The sequence below is a fragment of the Schistocerca cancellata genome, chromosome 2 (assembly GCF_023864275.1).
Source record: "Schistocerca cancellata isolate TAMUIC-IGC-003103 chromosome 2, iqSchCanc2.1, whole genome shotgun sequence".
Classification (NCBI taxonomy): Eukaryota; Metazoa; Arthropoda; class Insecta; order Orthoptera; family Acrididae; genus Schistocerca; species Schistocerca cancellata.
This window is the reverse complement of record NC_064627.1, coordinates 1057974141-1057997330: the sequence shown is the minus strand read 5'-3', so window position 1 is coordinate 1057997330 and position 23190 is coordinate 1057974141. Positions and strand designations below refer to the sequence as shown.

The 23190-nt window shown below is 43.1% G+C and overlaps 1 protein-coding gene across 1 annotated transcript in view; it reads right to left on the bottom strand.

Annotated features, from left to right (window-relative positions):
- LOC126163053 (probable ubiquitin carboxyl-terminal hydrolase FAF-X) overlaps positions 1–23190 on the bottom strand; it is a 331505-nt gene that overhangs the window by 39963 nt on the left and 268352 nt on the right. Inside the window, exon 39 of the mRNA XM_049919945.1 lies at positions 9675–9836. Within this exon, the coding sequence (XP_049775902.1) occupies positions 9675–9836 (162 nt within the window). The remainder of the gene's footprint in view (positions 1–9674; positions 9837–23190) is intronic.

The window sequence follows — 23190 nt, the reverse complement described above, 5'->3', positions numbered from 1 at the left end:
CATTTAACGAAATATGTACATTACAAAAACTGACTCAAGAATCAATTTTAATGAATTCTGTATCATACATCTAACTTTCAGAGGTTAGTTACACCATTGTATAATCACTATTCTCACTATATTTAATAAATTACAGTATAGTTCAAATGCACTACCATCTAATTTGCAGGGAATGTCACCTTAAATGATGTTGCTCAAACAATTAAATAATGATGAAAAAAGAAAATCGAATTTTTTAAACCGAACTTGTATTTCTGTGGAATATTCAAGATGGCGAAGTTTGAATTTATCAGCTTATCAAAGAACACAATTACACAAATTTTCAAAACTTTCCAGGTAAAAATCGCCACATGTCTGGAGTACTAATTTTTCCAGTGTTTCAGAAAAATGTTTTCTATCAACCCCTTCTATTTTTTCTTTGGTACATTTTCTTTAGTGCCTTTGTCACCAGAAAACCCTTTGCACAAAAGAAAGAATGAGAACTGAGGGAATTTCGAAATTTTCAAACAGAAAACAAATGTATTTTATTTTTAAATTCATTACTTACAAGTGTATTCTTTAATAATGGATCAACATTGTTGCTTCAATCAGAGACCAGATGCCTGGTACCATTGACAGAGGCTAGTACTGATGCTGGCAGAAAGCAAGAAGGCCCATGAAGAACAGAAAATAGCTGTAGATGAGGCAGTTTTGGCAAATTATGATAAAAGCTTCATGCTGGACTTCAGTACAGAAAGATGGCTAGAACTTAGCAGTCTTATTTAAGAGTTTATTAACAACCTGAATAACAGTTCCTCACAACATTGCACAGCCTATCATTTTACATTCTCAGTGCAGTGATTATGTTTAATCAGTGCAGTGATTATGTTTAAACACATGCGATGAAAGATCTTTTTCTACTTACAAAGAATGCCTTATATGTTTTTCTAAACACAGGAGATGATGATTCAATAATGTTAACTCATAGCAGTTTCATTTAACTTACAAAATCGGGATATTGTAAGAAAGATTCTTAAATAAATGAAACATAATGCCATTGTATAAGAAGTGAAACTCAGTTCAGAAGTTGTTACATTCACAAAAGACAAACCAGAAAGCTACAAGAGGTGACATTCTCAGTACAGCCACCTTTTCAGTGCTCTTAACCCTGTGAACAACAGATTCCTTCTCTCATAATGAAGGAAAAATTGGCTGGAATGTGTTGGACCAGGTGAAGGCACGTCACAAAAATACAATAATTCAGCAAGTCACTTGACTGGGCTGGTTGGTTGGTTGGTTGGTTGGTTGGTTGCTGTTTAAAGGACTAAACAGCAATCTCATCAGTCCCTCAGTCAGAGAGCTCATCTAGAGTTAGCGTTGTCTGCCAGAAATGTAATGGGTGATAAAAGTATGGAGGAATGGTAAAATTGAGGCACTGAATGCAATACCGATGTTAGAGCCAAGAAATAATTTATAGAGAAGTAAAAGTATATGAATTGGGCTGGACATAGGTCACAGCAGAGGAGGGGTCTTCAAGAGATCTGTGGTGAGAGAAACCTCACCCACATCAGACATCCCCCCCCCCCCCCCCCTCCCCAATCTGTATAAGGACGAAGACAACTACAGAGTACAGAATGCCTTCAAGTTGGGAGATTCATAACAGGAAAAGTGAGAATACTAAAAATGTGACATATCAGATGGACTGTCACAATAATAATACGATGTGAAAGAAATGATTAAGGCTGTGGTTGGGTGTCCCCATGGACTCTGAATGCAACAGGAGCCACCCCACCCACAGCTGTCCCACACCCAATCAATTGTAGTCAAAGTGTGAAAGAGGAAAATAGCACTCACTAGTCACTTGAAATAGGTGCACAGGAAAAGAAACAAACCTCGACTAAAAGCATTTAAAACAGAGCAAAAGGTGGATAACAGAGGCCGATGCTGAAGGAGGCAGGGTTGAAGGACCTCAGCAAGTGACAGGAGACTCTCCAATCCCATCTAACTCCACCCTGAAGGTAGAGTAAAATGTTATATCTGAGAATAAAAACCACTTTCATGGAGAAAACGGAGAACCAATTCAATTGTCTGCAATTGTCCACCACCATTAGAGGCTAAGTATTTGGGAGACCACTCTTCCCATGGAGAGCCAGAAGGAGAGGGCATTCCACCAGGATACGAGTTACTGTCTTCAATGCTCCACAACCACAACAAGTGGATGGCTCATTACATAAAATGAAATTATGGGTTAGCCACACTGAGACTGCGTTGAATGATGTGGAAGCATTACAACCCGCCACTCATCCCTAGTGAGGGCGGATCCTCATGCCAGGTACACTGTTAGGTGTATCAATAGCAGAACCCATGGCAAAAACAAGAAAAACCTGAAGAATCCCACATGTCATGCCAGATTCTCCACTGCTTCTGCTGCTGTTAAACCCTGAGGTAGTAACCTGCAGATGGTTGATCTCAGCCAACACTGTCTTCAGCTATTCATGAACTGTGGCCAGCTGCTCCTGTATCTGCATGCACCATGTGCACCATCTATCCATTCCCACAACAACTAACATAAGAATTAAACTGTAAAAGCACACAGAAAAAGCTAACTATAACATAATTTGATAGATAAAAAAATCTACTCACTGAGTGGCAGCAGTAGAAAACATACACAAAAGTTGTGGAAATGTGCAAGTGTTCTGAGCCAGTGGCTTCTCGTTCAGGCAGAAGAGTTGAAGGTGAAGGAAGAGGGATGAAGGAAAAGGACTGGTGAGGTTTAGGAAATCAGCAGAGTTATGGAAAAGTGCTCAGAACTGCTTCAACCTTTCCGCCAGAAGGGTGCCACTGGCTCTGAAAGCTTTCACATTTCCTTAACTTTTGCATACATTTTCTACTGCCACCAGTTGTTGAGTAGGTTTTTTTTATCTACCCTATTATATTATAACTAGTGATGACAGTGTACAAGTAGGTTAAAAGCCACACAAGACAAGTAGCTTGGATTTAAATGAGGGGCTGCTCAAGGAAGTATGTGACATTCTCATCTGGGATATATTTACAAGGGATAAAATATTACGAATATAATAGAGGGAAACATTCCACGTAGGAAAAATATATCAAAAAACAAAGATGATGAGACTTACCAAACAAAAGCGCTGGCAGGTCGATAGACACACAAACAAACACAAACATACACACAAACATACACACAAAAATCTAGCTTTCGCAACCAACGGTTGTTTCGTCAGGAAAGAGGGAAGGAGAGGGAAAGACGAAAGGATTTGGGTTTTAAGGGAGAGGGTAAGGAGTCATTCCAATCCCGGGAGCGGAAAGACTTACCTTAGGGGGAAAAAAGGATGGGTATACATGGGTATACGCGCGCGCGAGCGAGTGTATACCCATCCACACACACACACACACACACACACACACACACACACACACACACACATCCATCCACACATATACAGACACAAGCAGACATATACAGAGGCCCAAACTCTTTGCCTCTGTATATGTCTGCTTGCGTCTGTATATGTGTGGATGGATATGTGTGTGTGTGTGTGTGCGCGCGAGTGTATACCTGTCCTTTTTCCCCCCAAAGGTAAGTCTTTCCGCTCCCGGGATTGGAATGACTCCTTACCCTCTCCCTTAAAACCCACATCCTTTCGTCTTTCTCTCTCCTTCCCTCTTTCCTGACGAAGCAGCCGTTGGTTGCGAAAGCTAGAATTTTGTTTAAAATATTATCTTAGACATATCAGCCTGTGGCAACTCCTTCCCTCTCCTCCATCTGTAGCAGCAATCAACGGGCTGTGTAGACTGGCAATCAGCTCACAACACCCTCGCTGGTCACTTCCACCGGAGGAAGAACTTAAGACAGCAACGCTTTCTGTACGCTAGGCACACCGAACCTTCACTTGACCAGTCTATTGTTCCACTCCGATGAGGCAAAATCCACAGCTGTGCTCTCGGCAGCTCGTCCGTGCAACACCACGTGGCCTGCATCGTCATCAGCTGCATTTCACCGGGGTATGCGTGAACTGCAGAATTATTATCCAACTCTTGTCTTTATCATCCTGTTGCAGTCCTTTTAATAAGAGGAGTGCTACCACACTTTTTCTATGCCACCTTCCCGAGCTGCGTCTCCTTGAGGCAATTCTACTAACTGCAGGAGTACATAGCTTGATGCCCGATTTGTCATCCCAGTATAAGCAACTGGAATACTGCGTGCAGTGTAGTACAAATTATGCAGTGAAACGCATTGTGCACTAGGACTACCAGGCTGATTTATTACTATTCTATCGCCGGCCATTTTGGCACCCCTTTGTCGCCAAGCATGCCATTGAAGTGGCTTTCCCACATTGCCAGGTGACGTCAAACAAAGGTTGTAAGCCACCCATCATCCACCCAGTATAGACCCTCCTCGATTAAGAGGTATCAGCTCGTTTGGAATGTTACTGTAGTAGTCAGCTTTTGGGTTAATATTTTAGAACCAGCCCATGTGACACTTCCAGCACAGCCCGTCATGTATTGCCATTTTGTTAACTAGCACACTGCTTAGGCATGTGCGCCCCTTAGGTGTACAGGAGGGAACATAAATTGTCCTTCACTGCTGACCCCTTCTAAACCAAAGTGCTGAGTTTCATAACAGAAACAAGCTTCTTTTTCCTTTCTATTACTCCGATTAGCACAACCCACGTGGTTGCGAAATCAGTTCCCGTTAGGTGAGCCAGATGTGCCCTGCTTGCACCCTCACCTGCACCTTGCCCTCTCTTCCCCTCCATGGACGCCATCCCTCTGCACGCATCACCAACCCCCTGTCCCGGACCCCTTCACGCATGCCCTCCCTTCGTGTGCACCACCATTCCCCTTCCACATCCCTCACCGTGTGTCTTTGCCAACGGCTCTTACACCATATGCACCACCATGCCACTTCTGCAGCTGACAGATGTGCAGCCGGACAAGCCACAGGGCAACAGTGTGGTGTACTGAACAACCCTTCCAATAACAAGACACGGTGGAGATTGTATTGCACAGTCCACACCGTGTGTGCCCCGCCTGCCTTCTTCTCCGCAATATTGCTAGGTAGCACCCTCCCGCATACCGTGAAATGCAGCCTGCATGGTTAAGTTGCTATGTCTCAGCCATATGTCCCCACCCTTACAGCAGTCACATCCGACAGGCTCTCTAACCAGCACCTACAAGAACTTTTGGAGGTGACAGAACTCCACACACAACTGTCGGCATTACAAACCACTTGACTTAGCTGACCAATGGGGCTGTGCAACCAGCACGAGGTTGCTCTATAGTGAGTGAAGCAACAAAATTTGGGATTGTTGTCAGCCACTTCGATCCAACCACTGCTGTCCTAGTCCGGGATGTTATTTTACAACCATCCCCCCTCCGGCAGCTGCAGTCAACTAAAAGAATGCATCATCTCCAGCTTCGCGCCCTCAGTACTGGAATAGGCACACAATGTGTTATCATCCAGCAGTTGGCCTCGCATGCCCACTTATTGTTGGGTGACGCTACATTCTTGGCCGATAAACTGTTCAGAAGCCTCGACTCCTTCCCTGCTGCAGCTGCAGCGTGGAATGCCAGCTACCACCCCATGGCTCCGGTCAGTTATTCACCTGGGTACTACCACTCAACCCCAAGCCATGACGTCACTCGTGCCACCTGCCACTAATGACCCTCCATTTGGCATCAAGCTCCCAGCCTCTACCAGATTCTGGTGCATTTGAGCTCCGAGATGGCAGCACTTACCACCAGATTTGCCTGCCTACACCTCAGGCACCTGCTGCTACGTGATGACTGCCCCACACAAGTGAGGCTGGCCCAGGTGAAAACATACGCCTCCGCAGGCAAATTTCTATCTGCCGTCTTTCGGCCTGTTTGAAAGTGCATTTATGACATTTTGCCTACGCAATGTCACACAAACAGGGCAGCGATTTTTGGACAACACTCTCTGGGTCACATCAAGGTCTTTCACCAATCTAGACGATATACTCATCTACTCCAGAGACCCTACTGAGCATCATAAACAACTATGCAAAATTTTTTTCCTGCCAACAGAACGGTGGAGTGATCCTCAATTTGGCAAAATGTGTTTTCAGGGTCAGCAAGGTCAAATTCTGTGGACACCTAGCTCTCTGCTAATGATTCCTGTCCCCTCCCTGAGACAGTATAGGCAGTAGTGGACTTTCCATGCCCTACTAGCTTCAAAGGCCTCCAGCGTTTCATTGGCATGGTCAACTTTTTTCGTAGTCTTCTTAAGGAGGCTATTGCCACCCAAGAGCCCCTTACTACAGCACTCTGTGGCGATAAAAACAAAGGGAACAAGCAAGGCCCTTGGACCCCAGCCATGATTGAGAGCTTTGAAATAACAAAACGAGACCTACCCAATGTGGCCCTTCTGGCCCACCCCTACCCCATGCACCCCTTGCAATAGTGGCAGATGAGAGTCACTCGGCTATCTGATCCACCCTACAACCACCCTACAACAATACGTGGACAACATCTGGCAACCGCTCGCCTTCTTTTCATCCAAGCTCTCTGATAAACAATGGTGCTGTGGTGCATATGGCTATGAGCTGTTTGCAGTCCATGAAGCTGCCTGCTACTTCACACACCACTGCGCCCTCACCTCTCGTTTTTGCAGGAAAGACATAGACCAGGCCTCACCTTGACAATTTGGTCTACAGGAGTATATCACACAATTCATCACTGATGTCCCTCATGTTGCTGGCATCGACAACACAGTGGCAGATTGCCTTAGCTGCTCTTGTGCCATCACCCAACCCTTAGATTACAACGCCCTGGCTGCATCTCAAGAAGGCGACCCAGACCTGGCCCACACACTTTGGAATGCCGACTCTGGCCTCAGATGCCAGCTAAGATCCACACCTGGCTTCAACCATAAGATCTGTTGTGACGTCCTCGTGGATCCTTCACAACCTGACGGCTCCAATAATCGCCCCCACACCTTCCTCCATCCACCTTCTGAAAACTGGCATTTGACCACATCCACGGCCTCGCACCCACAGGCACCTGCGCTTCTATCACCCTCATGAAACAACGCTTTGTATGGCCTGGCACCCAACATTACAGCAACTGGGCCCAGTCCTGTGTTCCATCCCAACGTGCCAAGATTGGACAATAGGTTTGTCCCTGCGGCCACCTTTACCCCCACACAACACCAGTTCAGGCATTTTCACCTTGACATTGTCAGCCCACTATCCTCCTCCAATGAGTATCAATATCTGCAGACAATTATTGGCAGAATGAAATTTTCACTCTGCTGTGGAGTGTGTGCTGATATGAAATTTCCTGGCGGATTAAAACTGTGTGCCAAACCAAGATTAGAACTCGGGACCTTTCTGTGAGGTTTAGAAGGTACTGGCGGAATTGAAGCTGCGAGGACGGGTCATGAGTTGTACTTGGGTAGCTTTAATTATCGACAGATTTACTTGGAGGCCAGAGGCCACCCCTATCCCAGATATTTCTGCCAAAATGGTGGCTGCAGCTTTCGTTCAGAACTGGGTGTCCCGCTTCTGTTTCCCACGTGAAATCACTAAAGATCGTGGGCACCAGTTCTCCTCACCACTCTGCCAATCTCTGGCAGCCACCTGTGGCTCAAGTTTCCACCATACCACCAGCTACCACCTGTCAGCTACCGGCATGTTGGAGCGGCTCCACCACACACTTAAAGCCATCCTCACATGTTATTCTTCTGAATGGCCTGGTGCCCTACAACTGGTACTTCTAGGCCTGCGGATCCCACACAAAACTGACCTGGGAACTTTGACTGCTGAGGTGGTATATGGACAGCCACGTGTGTTCCTGGTGATTTTTTGGAAGTGACCTCACTCCCACCTGACAGCACCATTCCAGGTTTCGTACAGCACCTCCAGGGCTACTTGGCCCAACTGTGACCAACACCTCCACAATGGCACTATGTTCATCCACTGCAACCTCACAGTATGCACGCACATCATACTTTGAGTGGATACATACTACCCGCCACTCCTGAGTATTCGGGTCCTGATGTGCCACTGGCCGACACCATCCCCGACACACCACTAGCCAACACTGCCTCTGGTCCACCAGAACTAACTACATGAGTGACACACCTCCCAGTACACGGGACCCTGATGCTGCCACTGCACTACCCTTTTCACAGCCTCCAGCTGACATAGATAGTGCTCTACCCCTACAGGTGCCTGCCACAGTCAACAGAATATTGTCACCACCACCGTTGGTAGTACCTGCACACTTTCCGGACACTAGGTAGGCTGACCCATCATTAGTCTCTTTTCCGCTCTGACGAGGCAACATCCTCGGCTGTGCTCTCAGCGGATCTCTGGCATTTGGTCCACATCATCGGCAGCTGCATTTCGCTGGGGTATGTGTGAACTGCAGAATTCTTACCCCACACTCATCATTGTCATTGTCCTGTCACGGTCCGTTTAATAAGAGGAGTGCTACTCCATTTTTTCCGTGCCGCCTTCCCGAGCTGTGTCTGTCGAGGCCATTCTACTGACTACAGGGTACAAACCCTGATGCCAGACACCTGGTTCATCCTCCCAGGATCAGCAATTGGAATACTGCGTGGCATGTAGTTCAAATAGTGCAGTGCGAGCCAAGACTACCAGAGTGATTTATTAGTATCTCCAGCCATTTTGCCTTTGCTGCCAAGCATGCCACTGAAGCAGTTTTTTCACGCTGCCATATGATGCCAGACAAAGCCGGTCCAGACTCTCCTTGATTAAGAGGTATTAGCTCATTTAGAATGTTACTGAAGTCATCAGCTTTTGGGTTAATATGTTAGAACCAGACTGTGTGGCTCTTCCAGCACGGCCCGTCATTTATTGCCGTTTTCTTAACTTGCACACTGCTTTGGGTTGTGTGCCCCTTTAGTGTATAGAAGGGAACACAAATCATTCCTTCAAGCTATTCTCTCTCTCTCTCTCTCTCTCTCTCTCTCTCTCTATCTCTCTCTCTCTCTCTCTCTCTCTCTGTCACTCTCTCCCTCCCTCTCCAGTGGACAATACGAGAACCTACTGTCTGATCTTGGTGCATTCATACGTTTGCCAACAGCACCATTCAATGTCCTCCTAGTAGGATCCAAGAGGAGCACTCCATGATTGAAAAGGATTCTTGTATGGCAACCACAGTGCAGATCAAATTGGGGATCGATGTGGAAGGAAATCTACTGTCTTCATTAATCTAATGTTTTCATCCTGACACTTCCCTTGGGCAATTTTGGGAAACTGCAGAAAATCTAAATGTGGATGAACTGACCAGGAACTCAACACCTGGTCCTCCTGTCTCTTATCATAGCACTGTCTTGTTCGGTGCTCTGTGAAGGAATTCCTCTGAAGAAACCAACTGAAGTGAATGTGATTTCAGCAACATCAAACCAATCTTTTCTCCATCAGAACAAGACAGTGACTAACGAATATAACCAAATAGTAATATTGTAGGAACAAAATTGTAGCTGGATCCACAGATTCATTTCTGCACTGCAAGTACCACAACTTTATTCTGCAAATTATTTTCTTTCAAAAACTTACCATTCTTTTTTGCTCCAATAAACAAATATTCTACACCAGGCATTTAAATTAAATTAAATTCCCTCAGTCAACATGACACCTATGAGATGGCTACAGAGAAAAATAAAACAAGATATCCATTCATACCTGTTGTGACTGTGATGACTGGCACTTCTTACTAACATCACAGCAGCGAATAAGTTGGGATACAACCTGATGCAACTTTGTCAGCTCGGGATATTGGTATTTTATTGGTGGTCCGGGGCCTTCATCAAGTGCTACCAACATGAATGTTGCTGGTACATTCAACTGTAAATGGAACAGTAATTAAGAAATTGGGTCTCCTTACATATATTTCACATTTGAACAAAACAAAGTTTTACAAATGAAGACATTTATGTTATTTTGTCACATAATGATGTTATTGGAGAGCTGGAGCTCTTACATATACCATTTAAATGAAAATATATTTAAGATTTACTGACTTATTCCACATCCAAGAGGGTCATTTCACTTGGATGTGAGGAAGCAACACTAACATATCTCTCTTGCTTTGTAAATATTTATTGTGTACTCTTGTTTTATGACTTGTTCTACACCCTGTAACATCTCTCCACTATAGGTCCATAGAACAGGAAGTACAACTAATCTATAATGGGATGTTTATAACATGCAGCAGGAACGAGACACAACTTGCTTATGGTTAAACAAAGTATACCAAAACTAAATTGTGGCTCATTGTTGCTGAATGTTATAAACATTCTGTGAAACAGTGATGTGTTTTGTACGAAACGCAACATGTCCGAGAATTTTCAATTCAATTCTTTTATTCTGTAGGATCAATTTAGATAATGGATCACTTATGATTCTAATTACACAAAAACAAAGATGTGGGATCAAAATAAATTTTTCTTGCCTGTCGTATGTTCTTGGCAAACAATGAAATGTGCTACGGAATTCATTAGCAGCACAGGGACATTATGAAGAAGATTTTTCATAAATGAATGCATAAGTAATTGCAGATGGTGAAATAGAGGACCACAGAATGTTCTACCAAATTTATTGACATTAGAGAACAAGGCAGAGGAGAGCAGGCAGAATGAAGCAGTGTAGATATCTACTTAATTCCTGGATGTATAGGATTGGTCTCATTTCAAAATAAAGGTCTTGTAATGACTGTATCACACTGATCAAAAGCTTATCAGTCACTGGTCTCACAACAGTAAGACAACGTACAGTAGCCAATTCCCAGTCAATCAGCATCTATTTTGATAAACAGTGTTAACATTATTCATTCACATATCTAGTTTTAAGCATGCCGCTCAGTCACACCCAAATAGTAGCAATATAGTTAGTCAATATATAAAGTGCATACCAAGCATGTGGATACAATGCAAGACCAGACACTAATGTACTTAAAGGGAGCCATTTATACATAAATGATGTATTGTTAAAATACGATCAATCACCAAACTGCGACATGAGTGCATGTTCAAAATGTGGCAGTGTCGTACAAAAAAGTGTGCACACACATTAACCTCATTACAAATCTCCTCATGGACTATCACCTTACTGCGCTGTGGTAATCTGTATGTCTCAATTATCCACAGAGCTATGCTCTATGCTGGCGGGAGTTGTCATCCAGGTAAGAGCCACCTGTGCCAGATTGGTCAGTAAGTGAGAGGCCATAGAAGGCTCCCTTGTTGGGACTACGTGAACAGCTAAGTCTGACCTTGCTTGCACTAACTTGTCTAAAACTACTCCCCCCACAAATCAGCCTCTCTTGGCTTTTCAACTCTGATGGTATGGCTGCAAGGTCTGAGGGTGTGTCTCATTTTCAATCTTTAGTCTTATAGATAAAAGTGGGGTATCTTTACATGTAGTGAAGCCATTTCTCCTAGGGGAGTAAATCCTAATATCAAATCCTGGTCCTTCAGGTTTGCATTGTGTCAATGGGTCAGCACCTCAATCCCCCCCCCCCCCCCCCCCAAAAAAAAAAAAAAAAACACCCCTTCCCAAAGCTTTAGAATCTAAAGTAAGGCCTCAGAGCTGCTGATGGAAAAACATTACGACAGTTATTGGTAAGGAAAAGGGCACAGAGTTGGTACATGGAACATTCAGAGCATGACAAATAAATGCACTGAAATAGGAAGTGAAACGAATTGACTGAATGTGGACATAACTGTTTTGTCTGGTGGTGGTGGTGGTAGTGGATTGGGGTGGGGGGAGGGCAATATAAAAGATAAGAATATTAGAAATTTGGAAATGTTATCCAGCTTTTGTCTGGAGTTGATAGTCATTCTGATACTGAAACTCTGAACATTTACATCATCAACGATACGTTTCTTTTCTATGAAAGAATTGTCACTGTCACCATCAAGTTAGGTGAAATTTAAATGGTTATAACAGGAGTTTAGGCACCAAATGATATGGCACAGCAAACCAAAGATTACTTCTACCAAAAATTGGTCACTATTTAAACAAGTTAAAAACCACCAAGAAGTAATAATAGAAAGAGACTTTAACACAGGAGTGAGTTTACAACTAAATGGCGCAGTTGTAGGAAGATATGGAGAAAATGCCATTAATAGTTCTGGCGAAAATCTTGTATAATACTCTAACTATTGGAACTTGAGAATTCTGAAAACACATTCTCATAAATATATTCACATGTGTGCATGAAAGACCATCATTACAGCAGAAATCTTTAATGGATTACATCATTAGCAAGCAAAGACGATAAGCGGTAGTTCAGACTGCAGATCTACCTGGGTATCCAAATGTGGATCTGATCACTATCGAGTTTTATCAAAAGTGACATCTGTTCACGGGAAAACCATGAACAACTGGATGACTGGCTTGTCAAGAACAGTGAAGAGAAACTGGAGCAGTCACAGTAAAAGCTCTTTATCCTGAAGCAATTCAGCATAAAGGATTTATTTCAATGCAGATTAGAGTGTGAACTAAAAACAATGCCAGAAGATAACAATGTTAAAAGGGAATTTGAGAATGTTGAACAACCAATTAGAAAAACTGCTCTACAGTTACTGGTGACAGTAAGAGTGTAGACAAACAGGATCCCACACAGATGATGGATGAGCTTCAGAAGTTTGAAGCAATTCGCTATTGTGGTGTTAAGTGAATGAGTTTGCTAAGACATGTATATTTTATATTTTTGGTATTTTATGTCTGATATGTTGACGTTCCTTTGTGAACTTTTATTGTAAAATGACACATCATCACTATGTGACCAAGTTTGTGAAGTCCACGAACTTCTGTTAATATGTTACAAGATTCAATTATGATAGCAGAGATCTGTTGAAACTAGTAATCAATAAAAAGATTTACAAGCAATCTTGGCGTATTTGATATTTCCGAATATAACAATACGAGAGAAGGAAAGTTGCTCCTCACCATATAGCGGAGATGCTGAGTCGCGATAGGCACAATAGAAAGATTCACACAATCATAGCTTTCGGCCATTAACACCTTTGTCAGCAGTACACACACACACACACACACACACACACACACACACAGGATGTATTTACATTGGCTACAGAGATCTAGTAGCAGTTGCACTTTTGTGGGTGACTCATCTGTTGACTATTGTATCTGAGATTATTGAAAACATTGTCCCTGTAAAGTGCTCAGATATTGGTGTTTCTAGCAAGAAAAATTTGGATGGCATTTTACACTTCTCAGGAACCACTTGATTGCTTAACAAATTATCAAGATCACAGGTTTCCAGAGGCATATTTTGTTATTACAGTTAAACATTTTCAAAAGCTGATAACCTAAGGTACACTTTTATTTTCATGTACAATAGTTTCCACACTATGCAGTACCCACTGGACATTGGCTGCTCTATGCTGATATTATAATTTTTTTTCCAGCACTTCTGCTCTACCAATCTATTTCATCAAATATTAACACTGCTGCCACCTGTATCTCTTTAATTGACAACTTCGTATAACAACCCCTTTAAAAAAATACAAAATAAATAAATAAAGGAAACTGCTTCTGTCTCATCATCATTCTTCTTAATGACAATAGATTAGCAATTTTTAAACTGTTTATATAGTCCCACATTATTTAAATTAATCATTTCTTCGAGTATACTGAATTTGTTTTCCTGAAAGTTAAAACAAGCCTACAACAACTGCCACTACTAATGAGGTGGTGTAGTAGAAGTCTCTCGTCTGCAAAAACTTTGTATTATTTTGCCACTATATGTTATGGATACATATGTTTTACTGTGAACCAAGCCTTATTAATGAAATTCTGGCTATTACCATGTTTACTTGAATCTAAGCCGCGCCTGAAAAATGGGACTCGAAATCAAGGGAAAAAAAAATTCCCGAATCTAAGCCGCTCCTGAAATTTGAGACTGGAAATTCAAGGAGAAAGACAAGTTTTAGACCGCACCTCCAAATCGAAACAAAGTTGGTCCATTGTAACATGAGAGACAATTTAGGTTGAATGGCTGAAGATACAACTACAGTAGTTTGGTTCGAGTCATAATCTTGACTATTAAGCTTTACCAAGTAGTCATTGCTATGTGTCAGGTGCTCTGTCCGTATTTATACGGGTACCCTTCCTTTTTCAGGTGCTTCATCTGGTTTGAATCGATTGCTTACTATGGTTTGATCTGATAAGTGCCGTTCTCTCTGTTATAGGTGTTTACGTCACTCTAAGCTGAAAATGCATTATTGTACTGTGTCATGCATTGGTTGTTGCATTCTGATAATGAGTGTTTACGACCTGTCGCCGCTCGGGGCATTTTGTGTGTGCTTCCGCCGCTTAAAAAAAAAATATTGGAGAGGAATTGTCTCATAAGCGAAACAATGGCAAGAGAATGTTGTTTGTCGTTACTTAACTGCTGCTTTCTCTGATAATGATCAACAAGAACCAAATAATAGACTGCATATGATAGATGATGTTCTGAACGAGAGTTTAGCGAAAATTTTTCTCCGTTTGAAAATCTTTGCAGACACCTCGTAAGTGCATTACATTCTGCACAGAAATTAAGATTCATCTTAGATTTAAAAATCTAATCAGTTGCTGTTCTTCATTTCTGACTGTATCACTATTCAGCATAAGAATAATACGAATATAAACTTGACATGATAAGCATATTCTTCCGCGTTTGCTGTTGTCCCACTCTAGTTTCGTAGTTTACTAGGCAGACAGGATTTAAATGAGACAGCACAAACACGAAAGAATACAAGGCATAATGTTTACATTCTTCTACCTTTTCTTTTAATTTATTTACTGATGCAGAGGTTTTGTCGCCAGTATTTATCTTTGTCCCTGCAAAGCATGCCTGTATAACAGTAAATATATTCGATGGCAGAAGTTAGTTGTGGCGGCACCTACCAACATTTTTCAGAACTTCCAGTTACTTTACACCCGATTCTAAGCTGCAGGTGGTTTTTTGGAGTACAAAAACCGGAAAAAAAGTGTGGCTTAGATTCGAGTAAATACGGTAAGTCCTTGACCTTGTTTGGTGTTTGTTTATTGACACAGTAACTGAATGACTTTGGTGGAGTGTAAGGGCAACCACTCAATACACATAGGAACTTTGCTTTCAAAACTAGGAGAGCAAGGAAGAAAGTAAGGCTGGTAGTGACAGCAAATGCAAATGAGGTGGTAAGAATATTAGGGGGCTGTGTGAAATGTAGTATGATTTCAGTATCATGCCTATTTACAAGATGTGTTAAATTCTCTCTCACTGTCCTTCTTTAATATCATGATTTAGAACACCTATTTGCAAAACTAATATATGTGCATTTATGGAACATTCAAGAGGGAATACACACATCAAAAAAAGTTTTGCATCACCTCGGTTCCGAAACCTGTACAGAAAATTGGAAGAGAGATAAACATAAACATCGTTTTCGTCCTTTTATTGCTCATGAAAACAGCACATTCCATGTTGTACCACCATACAGCGATACCTTCAGAAGCAGTGGTCCAGATTGCTGTACTAATACCCAGCAGCACGCCCTCTTGTATGGATGCATGCCTGTATTCATTGTGGCATACTATCCACAAGTTCATCAAGGCACTGTTAGTCCAGATTGTCCCATTCCTCAAAGGCGATTCGGCATAGATCCCTCAGAGTGGTTGGTGGGTCACATCGTCCATACACAGCCCTTTTCAATCTATCCCAGGCATGTTTGATAGGGTTCATGTCTGGAGAACATGCTGGCCACCCTGGTCAAGTGATGTTATTATCCTGAAGGAAGTTATTCACAAGATGTGTATGATGGGGGTGCAAATTGTCACCCATGAAGACGAATGCCTTGCCAATATGGTTGCACTATCGGTCAGACGATGGCATTCACGTATTGTACAGCTGTTACGGTGCCTTCCATGACCACCAGTGGCGTACGTTGGCCCCACATTATGCCACCCCAAGACAGCAGGGAACCTCCACCTTGCTGCACGGTGTATCTAAGGTGTTCAGCCTGACCGGGTTCCCTCCAAACACTTCTCTGACGATTGTCTGGTTGAAGGCACATGCACACTGATCAGCGAAGAGAATTTGATGCCAATCATGAGCTGTGCATTTAGCATGTTGTTGGGCCCATCTGTACTGCACTGCATGGTGTCGTGGTTGCAAAGATGGACCTCAAGATGGACGTCGGGAGTGAAATTGCACATCATGCAGCCTATTTCACACAGTTTAAGTTGCAAAATGACATCCTGTGGCAGCATGAAAAGCAATATTCAACATGGTGGCATTGCAGTCAGGGTTCCTCTGAGCCATAATCTGTAGGCAGCGGTCATCCACTGCAGTAGCAGCAAGGCATGTCATTGACAGTTCCTGTCCGTCTGCATCTCCTCCATGTCCGAACAATATCGCTTTGGTTCACTCAGAGACACTGGACACTTCCCTTGTTGAGAGCCCTTCCTGGCACAAAGTAACAATGGGGATGCGATCGAACCGTGGTACTGACATGCATGGTTGAACTACAGACAACACGAGCCGTGTACCTCCTTCCCGGTGGAATGACTGGAACTGATCGGCTGTTGGACCCCCGTCCATCTAATAGGCGTTGCTCATGCATGGTTGTTAACATCTTTGGGCGGGTTTAGTGACATCTCTGCAGTCAAAGGGACTGTGTCTGTGATACAATATCCACAGTCAACATCTATCTTCAGGAGTTCTGGGAACTGGGGTGATGCAAAACTTTTTTGATGTATGTACAGTCCATCATAATTTTCCATCAGTTGCAGACACCAGTAGACACAGGCAGCACTTCATATACAACATAGCACCAGCGTCCGCTATATTAAAATCCTTTGGGTTATGTTCCTTTAAGAAACGATATACTGTGGAGAGATTTCTTAATTGCAGTTTATTTTGTCACTTTATAGACTGAAACGGTTAGGTGAAAACCCAGTTAAAAAGTCAATTCATCAAACAATGTCAATTTTGAAAAGAACTCACGGAGAGAATTTAGCTCATTACCAAAAGAGACAAACAAAAGAAAACTATATTATTTATTATTTTAAATATCTTAAAACGCTATTTTCTGTGACTTTTACATTAACATTTATTGAGATATTTACAGAACGGCTCTCATAGAAGAAAATTTAACTTTAGAAGCAATTATGCAGGCAATTTCAAGCCTATCAACCAAAATGAACAAAATAAACTGCACGATCTAGGTTCTCAACGCAATTCAAGTGTGTTGGGCATATTTTCAGCCTCTTCTATTATTACACAACATCCTCTCCAATTTAATATTTTGCAGGAACGTATGGTAAAGTTGTATGTGCTTTTTTAATTTCCTATTTTTTGTTTCATGGCTTTATGTATGTGAACATGAAAACTGAAATATTGCATAAATTGTTAACATTATTCTTTCAATGTAATTGTATGAAACTTTATGTATCTGTGGAAGCTCTGGTCCTGTAGAAAACAACTTATTTACATTAAATAAAAAATTGTTAGCATGGAAGTAACAGCTGATGAACCGTTAGTATATGTAGGGATTCAAGTGCGAAGGCAAATCTGAAACAGGAATTACACAAATGGCACAACTATGAACTGTAATAGCTGTGGACGAGGTGGGTGCAGACAAAAATGACTGAAGGAGGTCTCAATCAGGAGGGAACAATTGAAGAGCAGGAGGAGGAGAAGAGAGGGTGAAAAATATCAAAACCTGAATCAACAGGACAACTGAGAATCATGTATGTGATGGTCTCCACACGTGTGAAATTGCCATCAGGGCCAACTACACTCCTGGAAATGGAAAAAAGAACACATTGACACTGGTGTGTCAGACCCACCATACTTGCTCCGGACACTGCGAGAGGGCTGTACAAGCAATGATCACACGCACGGCACAGCGGACACACCAGGAACCGCGGTGTTGGCCGTCGAATGGCGCTAGCTGCGCAGCATTTGTGCACCGCCGCCGTCAGTGTCAGCCAGTTTGCCGTGGCATATGGAGCTCCATCGCAGTCTTTAACACTGGTAGCATGCCGCGACAGCGTGGACGTGAACCGTATGTGCAGTTGACGGACTTTGAGCGAGGGCGTATAGTGGGCATGCGGGAGGCCGGGTGGACGTACCGCCGAATTGCTCAATACGTGGGGCGTGAGGTCTCCACAGTACATCGATGTTGTCGCCAGTGGTCGGCGGAAGGTGCACGTGCCCATCGACCTGGGACCGGACTGCAGCGACACACGGATGCACGTCAAGACCGTAGGATCCTACACAGTGCCTTAGGGGACCGCACCGCCACTTCCCAGCAAATTAGGGACACTGTTGCTCCTGGGGTATCGGCGAGGACCATTCGCAACCGTCTCCATGAAGCTGGGCTACGGTCCCACACACCGTTAGGCCGTCTTCCGCTCACGCCCCAACATCGTGCAGCCCGCCTCCAGTGGTGTCGCGACAGGCGTGAATGGAGGGACGAATGGAGACGTGTCGTCTTCAGCGATGAGAGTCGCTTCTGCCTTGGTGCCAATGATGGTCGTATGCGTGTTTGGCGCCGTGCAGGTGAGCGCCACAATCAGGACTGCATACGACCGAGGCACACAGGGCCAACACCCGGCATCATGGTGTGGGGAGCGATCTCCTACACTGGCCGTACACCACTGGTGATCGTCGAGGGGACACTGAATAGTGCACGGTACATCCAAACCGTCATCGAACCCATCGTTCTACCATTCCTAGACCGGCAAGGGAACTTGCTGTTCCAACAGGACAATGCACGTCCGCATGTATCCCGTGCCACCCAACGTGCTCTAGAAGGTGGAAGTCAACTACCCTGGCCAGCAAGATCTCCGGATCTGTCCCCCATTGAGCATGTTTGGGACTGGATGAAGCGTCGTCTCACGCGGTCTGCACGTCCAGCACGAACGCTGGTCCAACTGAGGCGCCAGGTGGAAATGGCATGGCAAGCCGTTCCACAGGACTACATCCAGCATCTCTACGATCGTCTCCATGGGAGAATAGCAGCCTGCATTGCTGCGAAAGGTGGATATACACTGTACTAGTGCCGACATTGTGCATGCTCTGTTGCCTGTGTCTATGTGCCTGTGGTTCTGTCAGTGTGATCATGTGATGTATCTGACCCCAGGAATGTGTCAATAAAGTTTCCCCTTCCTGGGACAATGAATTCACGGTGTTCTTATTTCAATTTCCAGGAGTGTATTTGGTATAGGTGACATGAACAACCCCACAACTCCTATCATTCTACAGGCAGAGGTGGATATGAAGACCGAATAGTGATGCCAAAAAATTATTTACAAACATTTGCAGCAACATAACAATGGGTGGAGTAAGGTGAATGATAACAGTGTATACAGACAGAATGATGTCAACTGTGGTGAGAAGGGGAGAGGACTGGCAGACATAAGATGCCCCTTCCAATGAGACCAATGTCATGTGCCAGGAACATGAAACTAGTAGTGGGGAAATGAAAGTTAATGCAAGCCAGTGTGTGTTACTTATGACAACTGAAGCAAAATATAGAACGGGTGTAGGTGGACAGATACTGAATTAAACACTACAACACGTGGGAGGCAGAGCATTACAAATCAAAGCTTTAGAGGGCGAGAGAATATCGGTGAAGTAAGATGTAAGGGATATTAAATGAAAGGAAGCAAGTTCTATACTCTAAATTCTGAAGACGAAAGGAATTAAAGAGGAGCAAACTAAATCATTAATTAAATATTAAGAAAGCATAGGCACAGACGTTACTGTTAAAGAAAAAAGAATGAAGGAATATGTCAGATGTCAGTTGGCACAAGAACCATAGGGGGAACATCATGAAAAGAGTTGGAAGTAGGAGGAAGAGAATCAGGAGGGGGAGAGAGAGAGGGGGGGGGAGAGGGGGGGAGAGGGAGGAGGGAGACAGGGGAGAGAGGGGGGAGAGAGGGGGGAGAGAGGGGGAGAGAGGGGGGGAAGGGGGCAAGGGGGGGAGAGGGGGGAAGGGGGCAAGGGGGGAGAGGGGGGGAAGGGCAAAGGGGTGAGAGGGTGAAGGGGTGAGAGGGTGAAGGGGGGAGAGGGGGAAGGGGGGAGAGGGGGAAGGGGGGAGAGGGGGAAGGGGGGAAGGGGGGAGAGAGAGAGAGAGAGAGAGAGAGAGAGAGAGAGAGAGCGAGCAACGGGCAATTCAGGAATTTCAATGAAGTGCACACATGAGGAAGAGTGTGTGTTAAAAGAACACAAGAAGAACGAGGAGGAGGAGAAGGAGGAGGAGCAGGCAGGTGATAAGTTTTCAGCCACTAACAGAAACTACAATAGATAGAATGTTGAAGACAGCTCTTACTGATAGTAGTAGTAGTAGTAGTAGTAGTAGTAGTAGTAGTAGTAGTAGTAGTATAATCACAAGTATCTCCTATACTGTTTCAACATATTATTAAGATTACAGTACCTGAAGTCTGACTAGGAAGTGCCACTTGAACATCGACCAAACCGGTTACTAAATCAATATATGTGACTGTCAATCTTGGAAACTGAAATGGAGCAATATTTTTTTGTTATATCTTGATATGCAGGGAATGGACATGTTGAGCAGGTACAAAATGAAAATAGATTGTAGGCAGAGATATGTGGAATTTATAAGAAACGGTAAGAGTGAAAGTATATCTTTTCACAGGATTATAGCAAGAGAAGAGTCACGGATGTGTTGATTAAAACTCAAAGACTGCAAGCAAAATGATCTTGCAGAGACAGAAGTGGAATGCAACAATGAGACAGCTGCAAGCAACAAAGAACTGGAGAATCAGATGACAGAGAAAATAAACTGACTTAATAATATCAACACCAATCAATGCAAAGCTTTGGAGGAACTGCTAACGAGCTACTAGGTGTTTATGAATTAGTTATACAAAAGGAACCTTTAATTGTGAAAAACGTAAAGAGCTTACAGAAATATTTGATACAGCACTGAATGCAGTATATCTCCAAGTTTTACTTACAAATGCTCAGTGTGGCTACCTTTCATAATAAGATAAATGTCCCGTTTGTAATGAGCTTCCTGCCAAATCCTATGAAGCAAGTCTTGATGTATGACGACGACGACTCCTTGTATTATCCACTACCACCGCTCGTCAACATTACCCAGAAGTGGAGGAACAAACACTATCTTTAGTGTAGCCCCAATACACAAAAGCCCATTCAATGCTGTATCGAACAATTCTGTACATTATTTGACCCTTATAGGTGATGGTGGTGGCCAGAAAATTGTTCTGCCACGTCCAGTCCGTAGAGTGTACAGAGGTGCATGAAAACATCACAACAACAACATGGTGGCATGCCTCCTTGCTGGAAAATAAATTCAGTGATCATATTCTGTTATATCTGAGGCATTTGACAGTGGTCAAGCATGGCCAGTTATGGTATGCCAGTCTCAGTTGAATCAGCAAACAAGAAAGGACCATAAATCTTGTTACAGCTTTGAACTCTTTTAGCTGCTGCTTCAGAGACTGCAGGTCAAGCTCGACATGGAGTTCTCTATGGGACACTGACAGTTTCGGTGGAATGGTTACACCAATAAGGGCTTGTCTTTGAGGTAGTGGCTTGCGATATTTAGTCCTGAACTGTCTCTAAACTAGTGGATTTCGATTCATGAAAGCATAAACATCGTGTAAGTTCTGCAACGTTACACGACTCCATGATGACTGACTGAATAATTCATTCGCGCATGCTACCTAGTAGAAACATCAGGAACTAACAGTGTTAGGTAGGAATTAACTTTAGTTATTGGCCTTCAGCCATCTCAACAGTGGAATGTCATTTGTGACAATACAAACATAAAGGGAAGTGAAACTTTGAGATATACTACATTCAGTGCTGAATCAAACGTTTCTGTAAGTTATTTGTCATTTTCACAATTAAAGGTTACCTTTTTTGTAACTAATTTCTAAAGACCCTGTACAAACAAGACACTTCCAATCAACGTAGAACAACACATAACTATGAATAGAAGCTTTAGACAAACTTGTCAGCTGTCTGTAGTAAAACCTTATTACATACCTCGGGCCAAAGCAAAAATTTAAAAAAATGGTGTGGTGGAGAGTAACTGAAAGAACTAATGCAGCATTGAATAACTCATTAGTTGTGGTAAACAGCAGCATGGATCAGTGCAAGTAGTTTCAGATGCCGGAAGTATCAACAATTATTGAAATGGAAAGCATTACGCCAGTAAACAGGTTCAAAATTATACAACAAAAATGTGAAGGAGTTCAATATATCACCAGCACTAATTTGATACCCAAGTACTGGGAAGAACCACTGGTGAAAGAGTGTATGCAGGTGCAGTCACAGTTAAAAACCTAGTGTTCTACAAATAAACCACATATTTATTATTACTCATACTTTAAATATGTTAGACACGAGTTGAATATACAGTTACATGGTTTATATTTTGATCCAAAGTAGTATATTCTGTGAAATAAGCAACTAATGACTAAGATTACATTTAGTATTATGAAGAAACTGTTGAGTATAGTATACATGGGAAAATGAGGGTAATCACTACAGTTATGCGTAATATTTTTTAATTTAAAATCAGAGGTACTTTGGAACTTCACGGTTGTGGACACAGACCAATTTGATCCACTGCATTGTGGCTGGGAGAATGGCACGCATTCCCAATGACACGCACCTGCTTGCTGTACACACAGATAATGACAAGAATCATTGCACAGTGTGTATATGTGGAAAAATCCCCAATTTTTCGTGGCTTTCCCAGTTAAAAATACACTTTTTTTGAAGTGAAAGTACACTTTTTCCACATTAAGTGGTGGTATATTTTCCCTTGGAGCTTTAAAACTTATGAATCTTTTGAACAGTAAAGGTTTTATATATAAAAACAAAGGTGATGTGACTTACCAAAAGAAAGCGCTGGCAGGTCGATAGACACAAACAAACACAAACACACACACCAAAATTCTAGCTTTCGCAACCAATGGCTGCTTCGTCAGGAAAGAGGGAAGGAAAGGGAAAGACAAAAGGATGTGGGTTTTAAGGGAGAGGGTAAGGAGTCATTTCAATCCCGGGAGCGGAAATCCCTAAGGTAAGTCTTTCCGCTCCCGGGATTGGAATGACTCCTTACCCTCTCCCTTAAAACCCACATCCTTTCGTCTTTCCCTCTCCTTCCCTCTTTCCTGACGAAGCAGCCGTTGGTTGCGAAAG